At 34.5% G+C, this 13067-nt stretch overlaps 1 protein-coding gene across 1 annotated transcript in view; it reads left to right on the forward strand.

Annotated features, from left to right (window-relative positions):
• The window catches only part of MS3_00001896 (uncharacterized protein), a 45475-nt gene extending 33404 nt beyond the window's left edge, over window positions 1-12071 (forward strand). The window contains exons 16-19 of the mRNA XM_051209399.1: window positions 1022-1344; window positions 4139-4364; window positions 7649-7798; window positions 11578-12071. Of these exons, the coding sequence (XP_051073064.1) occupies window positions 1022-1344; window positions 4139-4364; window positions 7649-7798; window positions 11578-11768 (890 nt within the window). The 3' untranslated portion in view covers window positions 11769-12071. The remainder of the gene's footprint in view (window positions 1-1021; window positions 1345-4138; window positions 4365-7648; window positions 7799-11577) is intronic.
• The last annotated feature ends 996 nt before the right edge of the window (window positions 12072-13067 follow it).

A 13067-nucleotide genomic window follows, 5' to 3' on the forward strand; every position in this document is an offset into this window, starting at 1 on the left:
ATAGTATAATTGCTTTGTTATTTTGTCTGCATTATATTACGTTACTTAAAAATATTTAAGTAGTTGGTGTTTTATACAAAACTTTTCAAGCAAAATTAAACAATCAGACTTCTCTCATCGATTTAAAGACCAGCTTAGACCAAATAGAAATTAAATATAAAGACTGATTTTTTCAAGAATCAAGTGTTCCTGCTTCCCAATGAAGTCAAATCCGATGCATAACATTTCTGGTAGAATTTGATACGTATTAAATCTTACAAGAAGGGAATAGTTGATCTGCTAAAGTTTCTGGAGATAATCAGCTCATAACATTATTAATCACTTACACAGCCTCTCCAAATAAGCTGTCTTTGACATCTCGAGTTATCGATTTAAGTATTTAACACTGATAACCTATTATATGTTCTTAAGCATAATATCTCTCAATAGTTCAACTCGAGTTATCCAAGAAACAATTCTCGTAAGATTTTTAAATTAAGTCATTCAACCTGACACAAGCGCATCTGAAACTATCATGTAAGGTAGGTGATTTTTTCTCAAAGATACCCAGTATTTTCTGATAAGTACCTGCTTATTTAATAATGTATTGTAAGTTGGAACTAAAATAAGCTCCATAAGTTTCACATTCTCCCAGTTATAATGGACTTGACTAGTTATATGCCATGGGTGGTGAAAATCGTTGTTATCAGTCCTCTGTGTTAATGACTCAATATTTCAAGGAGTATAGCAATAAATAATGCGTAATCATTCGACGGGGAATCTGAGAAAATCTTTTGATTGTTTCTTTCCTGTCCTTAGGAACTGAACAAAGTGTAAGCTAAATCATTCTGTGCGCCTTTGATACAAAGCTTTCACGCTTCCTAAAGACTATGTACCATAAAATTTATTTGTATCGAAATTAACTAATTATCAATGACTTAAGTAATAATGTCATCCGATTCATATTTTTTCAATCGTACTTCACTTACTTAAAATGTATTAAGTAGTATAACTTATATATGTGTGTATTTACAACGTTTAGAAATTGGCGGTACATTTAACAGTGGTCCAATGGTGAAAATTTTCTTGGACAGACCAAAAGATCGTTTAGGAACGGTAGAAGAATATATCCAAGTTGGTTTCAAAACAAAATCAAAACGTGGTATACTAATGGAAATGAGAGGAGAAGGAGAAAGCAATTATATTATCGTGAAAGTAAATAATAATGGTGGAATTACAATAGAATTCGATATTGGCTTTAAACGATACGAGGTGACAACAAACTATGATGTAGACTTAACAAATGATCAACATCATATGGTATACGCATGGAGGACGGATTTAGGCACTAAATGGCATTTGAAGGTATTTCTTATCTATCATTACATAATAACAATAATAGTAATAATAATCGTTTCTTCAGTAATATATATTCAGTGTGAAATTGTTATAACTGCACTGGATGATACTTGAGGCAGAAGAACATTGAGATCTTAACATTGCAGAGAAAAAGACGAAAAGTGGATAACAGATCAAGGTTTTACTTATCTTACAAAAAACTCGATAACATCCTTTATTACATTTAAATTACGAACTAGTGAAAAAAAACGGAAAATCTGGACGGACGTTTCGTCTTAGTGTGGGACTTCTCAGTAGTCAGTAATTCAGTCTATACAACGTACAACCTTGTATGTATGTACATCGGTTTGAGTTCATATACACTATTGGCACAACGAGATGAATTTGTCAAGACAAATTACAGAATTATAGAGGTAGTAAAAGTATGAGTGATAATAGATAAGTTTAGGCGCCGAATGTACAATTCAAAAAAATATACACTAGTGAAGTGAAAGATCATAAGAAATTCAATAGCTGTGAATCTGGAGAAGGGAGAAAAATGATGGATGCACCTGTGCTATTGCACACGATTTTGAGCCATATCATTCAAAGCCTATAATCAATGGTTGTGAAAATCAAACGGATTCCTACTAGGCAGCCCACATCTGTTAAATAGCTCAGTTAAATTGCGAAGAACTTCATATACTGGTGCCATGTTTTGGTTAAGCCCAGCTTACCCTTACACCAAACAAAATTGCCCAGCGAAGTATGTGGTGTTTAAGAAATTCTTTACATCCGTCCAATAGTTATCATATTTCCTGGTGCACCAAAAGTTTTGTACAAGATCATTTATAATGACCCATTTGAACAAAGGACACATACCAAATATTTGTATGTTTTGTATGGATGTAGATTTTTACAAAGCTTTATATGGCCTATAATTCCTGAAACCGATCGGATCAAGCGACACTCTTATTCTGCATAGACTATTAACTAACTAATGCTTCCTTAGAAAAAATGAGTGTTAGTTTTAGTGTTCTTTTCCACGGTTCACTTCATATTTACATAATCATAATAAAGCAATGTATGGTAGTATCTTTTATAGCTATTTTTAACGAAGGATTGTTCAACCTTAAAGAGGTTGAATATTGTATCTGATAATTTAATGTGTATGTGAAAAACCGATTGTATGAGGTGATTATTTTTATTTAGATTCATTTGGTGTTGTGTTACTTGTATCTTCCCATTGTTATTTAGGACTGCAATTGATCAGTCTCATGTTGGTATATGTGCATCCAGTACGGGTTGCCTCGATATAGCCTTAAGTTACAAGCTTTTTAAGCAAAGATGGATAGTGGCTAACAGTGGAATTTAGGACTCAGTAGCTTAGTGGATAACGCGATGGTGTTTGAAGCGAATGGTACTGGGTTTTAGTCCTGGAGTTGAACATAAACTATGAGATGCAGATACATCCAGCTGACGATTCTCAAATAGGATGAAACGCGCATCCTGGATTCCACTGCTAGCCACTATCCATCTTTGCTTAAAATATTTTTATTTAGGTTTTAAAATTCAGTACTATAGTCTACAGCACAGAAATACGTGTAACGACAACTTGTTTTCTGTTGCTGGTCAGCAGTTATTCATTATCTGAAGTCAATGAATTCCGATTAGGTTCGATAGCTGTAATTAGATCATTTAAATAATAAATAGGTTTGTTGTAAACGTTTAAATATTATAAGGAGAGAAGCTTAATCAGAAAATGGATTGATTTATAAAAGTGATTAAATGAAAATGATAAAAATCCCAGTTAGACTAATAAATAGTTGAGTATTATCCCCTTGTCAAAAAAATAGTAGTGAAAATTTAATTTATTTTTGTATTGTTTGTTTGAACCTTCCCATTGATGTTTAAGATTGCAATTGGTTAGTCTCTTATTGGTAAATGGGGGGATCGCCTCGATATTGTCTCAAATCACAAACATTACAAACAGAGATGGATGATGGTTAACAGTGGGATTCAGGACTTGTCAGATGGATGTACTTGTATCCCAGAACTGGTGTTCGTTCAGGGATTCAAACCCTGTACCGTTCGCTTCAAACACCATCGTGTTATCCACTTTGCTACTGAATCCCGATAGCCACTAACTTGGCGTTGGTTTTTTTTTAGTTTTCTCATTGATATTTAGGACTGCAATCGGTCAGTTTCATATTGGTATATGTCCCCCAATATTGTATCAAGTCGCAAGCATTGGTGAAAACCAACTGTTTATTTAGCTGTTAGCTTAAATAAAAGCTGTGTTAACAATCCTTATAATATTTTGTTATTAGTCATTTACGTCTTTGGTTAGACATTATAGAGTTTGACCCTTGAGAAACACAACTTTGAACTTAGCGAATGTATTAAGATAAATGGAGTCCGTACTCCTTATAGCAGTTTAATTTTAGTAAAAATCAACTTCTTATTATCTATTAATATTCAACAAAGGACTATTTGTATGAGAAAGCTTAATGCCTACAAACGAACCCATTTCCTAATAGATCTTGACTTTAATCACTAGGTAATTTAATTCGTTACATTAAATAATGGATTATCCTATATCTACAACTAGCTTGGTACTCATAAATAATTGATAAGAGGTTTGTATAAATTGTGATGAGAGTAAGTTTTCTGAGGAAGTAAACTTTCCATCTGTTGATGAGATGACTACACTCAAGTTGGAATTTATTTATGCCACTCATATATGAATCAATAAAGATTGATTTGGAGTAATTTACTAACTAGATTTGTTTTCTCTTTGTTTTCTTTTATTCTTTTAAAGGTCGATGATTATAATGAAGTGGTAGAAGATTTCAGTAATCTTTTATCACCGACAGCTGATGTTCGATTAGATGATCCATATGTATTATATATGGGTCGAAATGATACAATGCAACCAGCTGATGGTTTTGATGGATGTATTTATGCTGCACAATGGAACAATATATTCCCATTACATTTAATCTATGAAGAACCAAGAAATGCATCGGTTGTAATGTTACCAGCAGGTATTTAATTGATTTACGTTTTAGTATACAAGTTTTCAACTTCATTTTATCTCTACTATTTAAACTACTGAATAATCAAAAGTAGCATATAAACAACATCATGAATATTAGGGTCATATGACGAAATAATGAAAAAAATATTATTACGTATCAAGTCTCAACAAAGTGTATGATTGAACTTCATTTCATCTATAATCAATATGTGTGACATCATTATGGATCAATTTTTCTTCTTACTAAGAATACATATAATGCACATGAAGTGCAGGTTGGGTTACTTTGAGCATTAAATTAAAAAGAAAAAAAACATTTCTATTGATTTAATAATTGAATTCATGAATCAACTGAAGCTAAACCACCATGGAAAGCCTGGAAGGACTGGACGGCCGTTTTATCCTAGCATGAGACTCCTCAGCAGTGCGCATCCACGAACCCACCTCACGAGATTTGAACCCAGGACCTATCAGTCTCGGGCACGTACGCTTAACCACTAGACCGCTGTGCCAGCATGCTATCGTACTATTGTTCTTGAATTTCTTGCAGTTTCTTCAACTTCTTTTTAATCTATGACATATTAACTAGATTTACTTGTACTACAATATAGTTCACATTGAAATTTAAATCAAAGAATTTTTGTTTCAAATGTCAAAATGTTATCCTCTAAGATGTAGTAACTTGTTTATTGAACAAATCTTGATTAGGAAGAGATATGCGTCTTGAATTCTACTACTAGCCACTATTTAATTTTTCTATAATCTTGAGATTATGTAATAATATTGATCTAGAGGGCTTAGAATGTATGTATCACGATTAGAAACAGATCAAATGCAGTGTTTAACATCCTTCAGGATCTTGGATCCCATGTGCACTAGTGGTTTGGAATGACGGTTTTCCAACTCCCCTAAGTGGATCCTCCATATCCACCAACCCAGTTAAAGTGGCAAACATTCGCTTTCCGTCCTCTCAATTTCGTAAATAACAGTAATGCCACAAGAAAGCAATGAACAGGACTTCCCTGTCAGTGGCTGTATGAACGTGGCTATGTGAGAGCATTCCGAAATGGAGAACTGACTCTTCTCACCCTCGGCCGTACCAGGGCATTTGGGGGCTATATATATATATATATATATATATATATATATATATATATATATATATATATATATATATATTCTTGCTATGTTTGAAGCGATTACGAGTTCATCTAGTCTCAGAACGGAACAAAGACTCTGTGACCAAAGACCATTAGTCCAAGTTCAAAAGAGGGAAATATATTCCACAAGCAGACAGAAGTACGAATAACAACAACAAGCACAGTGTAAGCGTGTATATATACAGCAAAAAATATCGTTGGGATGCGTTAAAAAATATCATACTAAAAGATACAACAAACCAATAAGCGTTCTAGATCCTCCAAAGTGGGAAATATGATATGAAAGTAAAAATGAGCGCTCTTGGCGCGAAAACAAGAAATCCAAATTTTTAAAATAAAATTAAAAAAATATGGTATTTACCATGTGAGTTTTGGGGGATATAACATCCTCAACAATTCTAACTCATTTAAATGTATAGAATTTTCACATACTTTATGATTTGAAAATTCCACTATAAGGACTTAATTAGTGTCTGATAATATCTATTCTAATTAGAAATATAATTATAATCTTTAAATGGGTTTCGTCACAGATTGACCTCAATTGGAGTATTGGTAAAAACCAAATATCACGTCTCAGATATTCTGTAATGTTATCATAGTTCATAACAATATGCATCTACTATCTGCTTAGGGGTTTTAACTAGAACTGTCAGATCTGATAACAGTTGCATTACCCATAGATTATTGAGTTAGAAACAAATGGTTAATAATTCCAATTATAGATATTTTGTGACTAGATGGCGGTTGGAGGCAGTCAACAGGAAAACCTGGACCCGGGTTTCGTGCTACTTGGCACTCGTCAGCAAGGTGTACCTGTAATCTTGAGGGAGCTAGTGCTCCCTGGCGGATTCGATCCTGTGTCTGTGGTGGCCACATTGCAACATGGTCTATAGCATTCGATTTGCACTAAATAAGGACTTGACACGCATGACATTGATCATCACCCAGTGATCAATCAATTGAGATATTTTGTGACATAGTTCAACGATGATTTAATCTATCATTTCAACATGATTAAGGTACTACATTCAGTTAATCATCTTATAAATTTACAATGAGAATTGTATTTCTTGTTGTACTTATTTTGTAGTTTATTCTCCTGTTCTTTTCTTTTTCCTTCCTTAATTTCGAATAGTTCTAATACTTCAAATTACAGATCATGTAATCCATACATGAATAGTTTTCATGCTTCGATCTTTATACAACTTGATAATAATTATCTAGTTAAGGGTATAATGCTTTGAATACTTCATTGTAAAGTCACTTTGTAAATTAAGATTTTTCTTTTCTAATCATAAAGATCACTGAATCTAATCGTTTTGGTCACTCATTATTTTAACCAATAGACCACAGGTCATCAGTATAGGGGTTGTGGAGATGAAGTTTTTGACTGAGGTCATGAATCGATTGGTGGTAGACCACCGTTGGAAACCTGAAAGCAATGGACGGCGGTTTCGTCGTGTTGTGGGACTCCTCAGCAGTGCGCATCTACTATCCCGCTCGCGGGATTCGAACCCAGGGCCTTCAGTCTCGAATGCGAACGCTTAACCTACTCGACCACTGAGCCGGCATCAGTGATGTTCATGATCTCAATCAAAAAAATCAATATTAAATAATAATGAATAATGCCCCCAAATGTCCTGGTACGGCCGAGAGTGGAGAGAGTCCGCTCTCCCTCTCCAAATGCTCTCACATGGTCACGCATATATAACCCCTGCCAGGGAAGTCTTACTCACTGCCTTCCTGTGGCGGGGGTGTTGTTTACAAAAATGAGAGGACGAAAAGCGAATGTCCGACGCTTTAACCGGATTCCAAACCAATGGTGCACATGGGCTCCAGTATCCTGCGGGAACAAATGGCGTGTGAACCAACCGTTGGTCACCGGCTACCATGGGACTGCATCTCCTGACGATGCTCCACTGCCTTGTGGATCAGGCCTTCATGTCGAAGGCTCCGAGTGTAGCCCCCTAAGAAAACCACCTGTTTCGGTTTGGGCACCCGGGCAGCATCACAGCCCTCACACATATCGAATGAGATTTGTGTGGCGCATATGTATTTGGTGCCTCCTTGTACCAATATCTATGTGTTAACATAAATAATAAATGCTTATTATTCCTAATAATTTTAGATTCTGTTCGTGAAGATTTATGCGGTTTCATTGAAATATTACCAGAAGAAGAACCTGTTGAAATACGTCCATCACCAGCTATTCCAACAAATATTACATTCCCAGAAATAACAGATGATGCAGAACGAGAGAAACGAATTATTGCTGGAGGTAATTTATTTTATTGTATATATTCAATTCAAATATCATATGATTAATATTTCTTGCGTGATTTCTGACGGTTAATCATAATCAATATGAAACTTGGGATAGATGTACATTAGTTCAAGTTGCCATATCACATTAACCCAACAACATGAAACTTACAAGATAAATAGAGAAGGAATCTAAATGGTTTATTAGCAATAGTAATGAAGAAAACTAAAAATTGATTAGAAAGGATAAGAAAAAAAGGATATGTATGAAGATTAAGAGGTCACCATCGTGACTAACATTTCCAACCACTGATAACAGTTTCCATAAGGACCTCAACTAGGTTAATAGTTAAAGCTGGCTTGTTTTTAATGATTTTAGTTATCATTCTTAGAGTTTGTACATTAGCTGTTGGATTATATAATTAGTTTATTAATTATTTATACAACTCACTGGTTAATAACAAGTTTGTACAGGTAAGGTAGTAGTGATTCAGATTTTCTAAACTCTCTATCAAGCTGATTGAAGTGTAACCAAATTTAAGCCTGTTTTACAATGATACAAGGATAACTTTTTATATATATATATATATAGAATGACTTGTATTGTATCATATAATCTTTATTCATAACCATCATTCGCATGAAGTATTTCTGATTATTTAATCAATAAAAGGTTAATTTGTATCAGAAGGGGTTTTGTGGAGATTGTAGTAATTTTAAACAGTTGAGATCATGAGTCAATTGAAGCTAGACCACCATGGAAAACCTGGAAGCACTGGACGGCCGTTTCGTCCTGTTGTTGGGACTCCGCGGCAGTGCTCATCCACGACCCCACCGTCCAGTGCTTCCAGGTTTTTCATGGTAGTCTAGCTTCAATTGACTCATGATGTCAACTGTTTAAAAAGGTTAATTATAATCAGTTCATGTTCTTAGTTATGTCAGAATCAATTCATCAAAGTTAGAAATTGATCATTTCTATACTCATTGAAATGTCATATCATACACATAGTTCCCTTTATCATGTTGGAAAGAGCAAGATCAATGATTCTAGCAGAATAGCACGAATCCATTCTTATTTCGTAGGTTCTCGTCAGCTGTTTACAACCTGTGATATTTAAAATTAAAAGTACATAATGGGTTTAAATTACATACATGAGAGGGTTTCGTTGGAAGTTATATGGAAGACACATCAGTATAGTATAGCAAGGGTGTAAATAAATTTAATAGACTGGATATTGTAAATATATACCTTATGTGAAAGAACATTCTACAACATTGATTGTGACAACAGTTCAAAGGGCTAGAAACAAGTGACTACATAATGAGTAAACATTGATAGGAATATAGTGAGTAGAGCTCAGTTGATAAAACAAGATTAATAATTTGGAAGATAGTTGAACTATAACTCAATGATGTAATAAATGCAGAAATGAGTTCAAAGAGAAAGAAAAAAAATTTAAAATGCAGCGATGGAATATTTATCACCAAGGCAAGGAAAGATTAACAACCGTCTCCTTTTGAACACATAGGTTAGGTTTTTGACGCTTGATGACAGCGGCTTCAACAAACTTCAGAAGACTGGAGTTTGACTGCTTACTAATCATCTTGTAGGATTGCAATGTATCTATCTACCCGATGCCTTGTATCAAGGAGATGTTTGGTGATTGCACTATTTAGAGTCTTTCTTTCTCTTGTTCTGAGAATTTTTGGAGCATGTTCAGAAAACCTGAGATATGCTCTCCTTTCTGTTCGACTGATATAAATACAGTCGGCGGTAACATTGAAGGGGTGCTTGTCGAACATAGAATCTAGGATCTTGCGGAATAATTCTGTATATAATAATCAGTAACTCAATAAATGTATACAATTTCTGAGCCTGGTCATCCTCAACTACTTGTCAATCTATTCTTATACTACCCTGACTTGGGACTGTCTTTAACGTTTATTATGTTCACTGTGTTGTATCCAGTAACCCTGTCCTGTTTTGTATTTATTCATCTGACGATTCTTGAAAAATTAGAGTGTAGCTCTTATGGAATATTACATTTCATTTCCTAATGTTGAAGGTATTTGTGTTTTTAATTCAAGTTATTGGGTTTCGTTATCCTGGCATATGTTCATAAAAGATGGTTTCGGATAATTCTAGACATATAAAATAAAGCGTTTATAAAATTTTACTGTAATTTGTAGCACTCACTCACTTAATAAACGGAGAAATAATTAAGAATGCTTGATGCAACATATTTAGTGAACATTAGAAAAGTGAAGAACAACCTCAGCATTATCGTGTATAACATAGCCTAGGCAGTATAAGTACAGTTTATGTAAAAAAAACCTTGTACAATGGTGATTAAATGTAGTCGACAGGGAACCTTGAATCAAGGTTTAGCGCTATTAGCCATTCGTCCATAAGATTTGCCTATAATTTTCAGAGAGCTGATGCACCATATCGAATGTGATCCCATGTCATTCAGCTTCACAGTCAAAGATGTTATCACTGAGCTACCCGTGCTGCAACTAACCTTCTGTAGAACTTAGATATATTTACAATTGACTGGTCACTAGGTAGTGACCAATGTCATGTATATCAAGTCCTTCTTGGTGCTAATCGAATTCTATCGATCAAGTAGTAGTGTGATCACTAGCCCAGGTGAATCGACATCGCGTGGGTTATGTTGATATATAAAAACTTATCTATCAATTTTCTGTATATTGGAAATGCTTGATCTCCAGAAATCATTTTGTAAACGTCTTATTTTTGTAATTTTATTCTAGAAATTTGAATTTCACTTGGAAAGGCCTTAAATGTCATCGGTTCGTTTCCCATTCTAATTACACTATTTTGTGATGTTATCCAAGAGCATTTTTATATTGTATATATATACTTAAGTTGTGTACCTGTTGTTCGTGCTTCTGGCTGCTTGTAGGACATACCTTTCTCTCGGTTAAATCTAATCTTCTCCCTCTAATTCACAGGACTGGGACACAGTGAAATAGGTTAGTTTGTCCAGTTGTTATGTTGCTGACTTCATTCCGTTCGTCGGTTCTAATTGATGTCGTAATCTCTTCAAAAAGGAGCAAAAGATATCGAATTGAAGATGTCTCCAAGTACATTTGAAAATGCTATAAAGCTTTGACACTTCGCATAAACCGAAAGTTCAATTCATAACATTTAGAATATGAATTGTTTCAGTCTTATGTATTAACTAGATTCTAATAAATAAAGAAAACCTTTTATACCACTCTACTTTTTGATTGGAATACAAATAAACGTATCTGGTGATTGATATACTACACTAAACTAGCCATATCCAAAATATTAATTAAAATGTTAATTATTTTGAAGAATATTAATTTTTAATATGAGGTTATGAAGATTGTTAAGTTTTTGATTGAGATCATGAATCGATTGATATTAGGCTATCATTGAAAAACTGTTAACACTGAACAGTTGTTTCATCCTCGAACAGGACTCTTCAGCAGTGCACATTAACGCCGTTGAGTGCCAGCTCAATGGTCTAGAGTTTGAGCCTTCGCGTATGAGGCCAGATGTCCTGGGTTCGAATCCCGCGTGCGAGATCGTGAATACGCACTGCCGAGGAGTCCTATACTAGGATGATACGGCCATCCAATGTCTCCAGGTTTTCAATGGTGATCTAACATCAATCCATTCATGATATTAATCGAAATATTTTTTCTTTTTTTAATTGACAAAATTATTAAATATTTCATCTTCTCTATCTCTAAATTTCCTAATTTTAAAACACAACTCTTTTCTATTTTGTTTTATTTTAGTGGTATCCGGTGTCATCTTAATATTATCAGTCATTATTTTAGTGTTATTCTGTCGTCATTTCACTTTTGAACAAGGTGATTATAGAACAAGAGAAGCGAAAGGTGCATCACGTATGAAAACTGCTGATATGGCTATACAATATGGCCGTACTGGTCAACCAGAAGTTCAAGGGAAAGAATGGTGGATTTGAAGGAGATATATATATTTTTATAATAGACTTGTAGATAAACTCCTTGATACACCTATGACTGAAATTTGTAAACCCCCCCCCTAATTAATAAAATAGTAGGGAATATTTTATAGACCTTTTTTCATTAAATCTATGTTTACTTATCAACTAAATGATTTTGTATACAAATCAATAATCAAACCTTTTCCTTTTATTAAAAAACGAAACTTGCTCATGGTAACTAAGCAATGGAAATTTTCCCAATCGATAGTAGTAATAATCTAATATTTTTTGTATATGACTGGGATTCGAATCCAAAACATGTGGGGTTTTCTTTCCTATTTGAAAATTTTCATCATCTAGATGTGTCTGCATCCCAGTGTTGATGTTTGTATCAGAACTTGAACCCAGTACTCTTGACTTTACATATTCAATGGGTTTTTCACTGAGATACTGAGCCCAGATAATCTCTCAATTTGTTCAACAGGTATGAAGCTACTAAAAATCTGCTTAGGGTGTATAAATGTCAACAGATATTGATAAATTTTTAGTCTTGAATATCAACAGCGGAAAATCGTTAAACTAATAGCGGTAATGACTGAATGTTTGGATTGTTATTGAAATTTCCAGGCAATCAATCAAAAAAACTTAATAATCTCCACAACCCCTATACTAGTAATCAACATGTGCTCACTAGTGACTAGCTTCGTGAGGGAATTCTCAGAGTTCTAGTGAGAAGCCGTGACCAGTGGAGCTAATCCTTGTCGGGTAGAGACAGGTATCTACCTCAGTACAACGGAAGTTGGTCGCGCAATTTCATGGATTGGTTGATGTTAGAAACTATCACCATTGGATGCCGGCTCAGTGGTCTAGTTGGTTAAGCGTTCGCGCGCGAGACCGAAGGCCCTGGGTTCGAATCCCGCTCGCGGGATCGTGGATGCGCACTGCTGAGGAGTCCCGCAATAGGACGAAACGGCCGTCCAGTGCTTCCAGGTTTTCAATTGTGGTGGTCTAACATCAATCGCTTCATGATCTCAATCAAAAAAACTTAATAATCTCCACAACCCCTATACTAGCAATTATTTTGTGTTAATTAATCAGTGCGTAGTAAACAATATTATATCACATAATTTTCAGTCCTAGTTGCAGATCTTGGTTAACTAAATTTATCAGGTGATCAATAGTAGGCTAAATGATTCGGCAGTATGATGAGGTTGTTTCATGTTAAATATTTTTAAGCAAGCAATAGTTGAACTGGTTCTTCTTCGAAGATTTTAACACAATTCCTCCCTCTGGAATTGTTTGGAGAAAATAATGTGG

Source organism: Schistosoma haematobium, chromosome 1 (genome assembly GCF_000699445.3).
Source record: "Schistosoma haematobium chromosome 1, whole genome shotgun sequence".
NCBI classification, from domain to species: domain Eukaryota; kingdom Metazoa; phylum Platyhelminthes; class Trematoda; order Strigeidida; family Schistosomatidae; genus Schistosoma; species Schistosoma haematobium.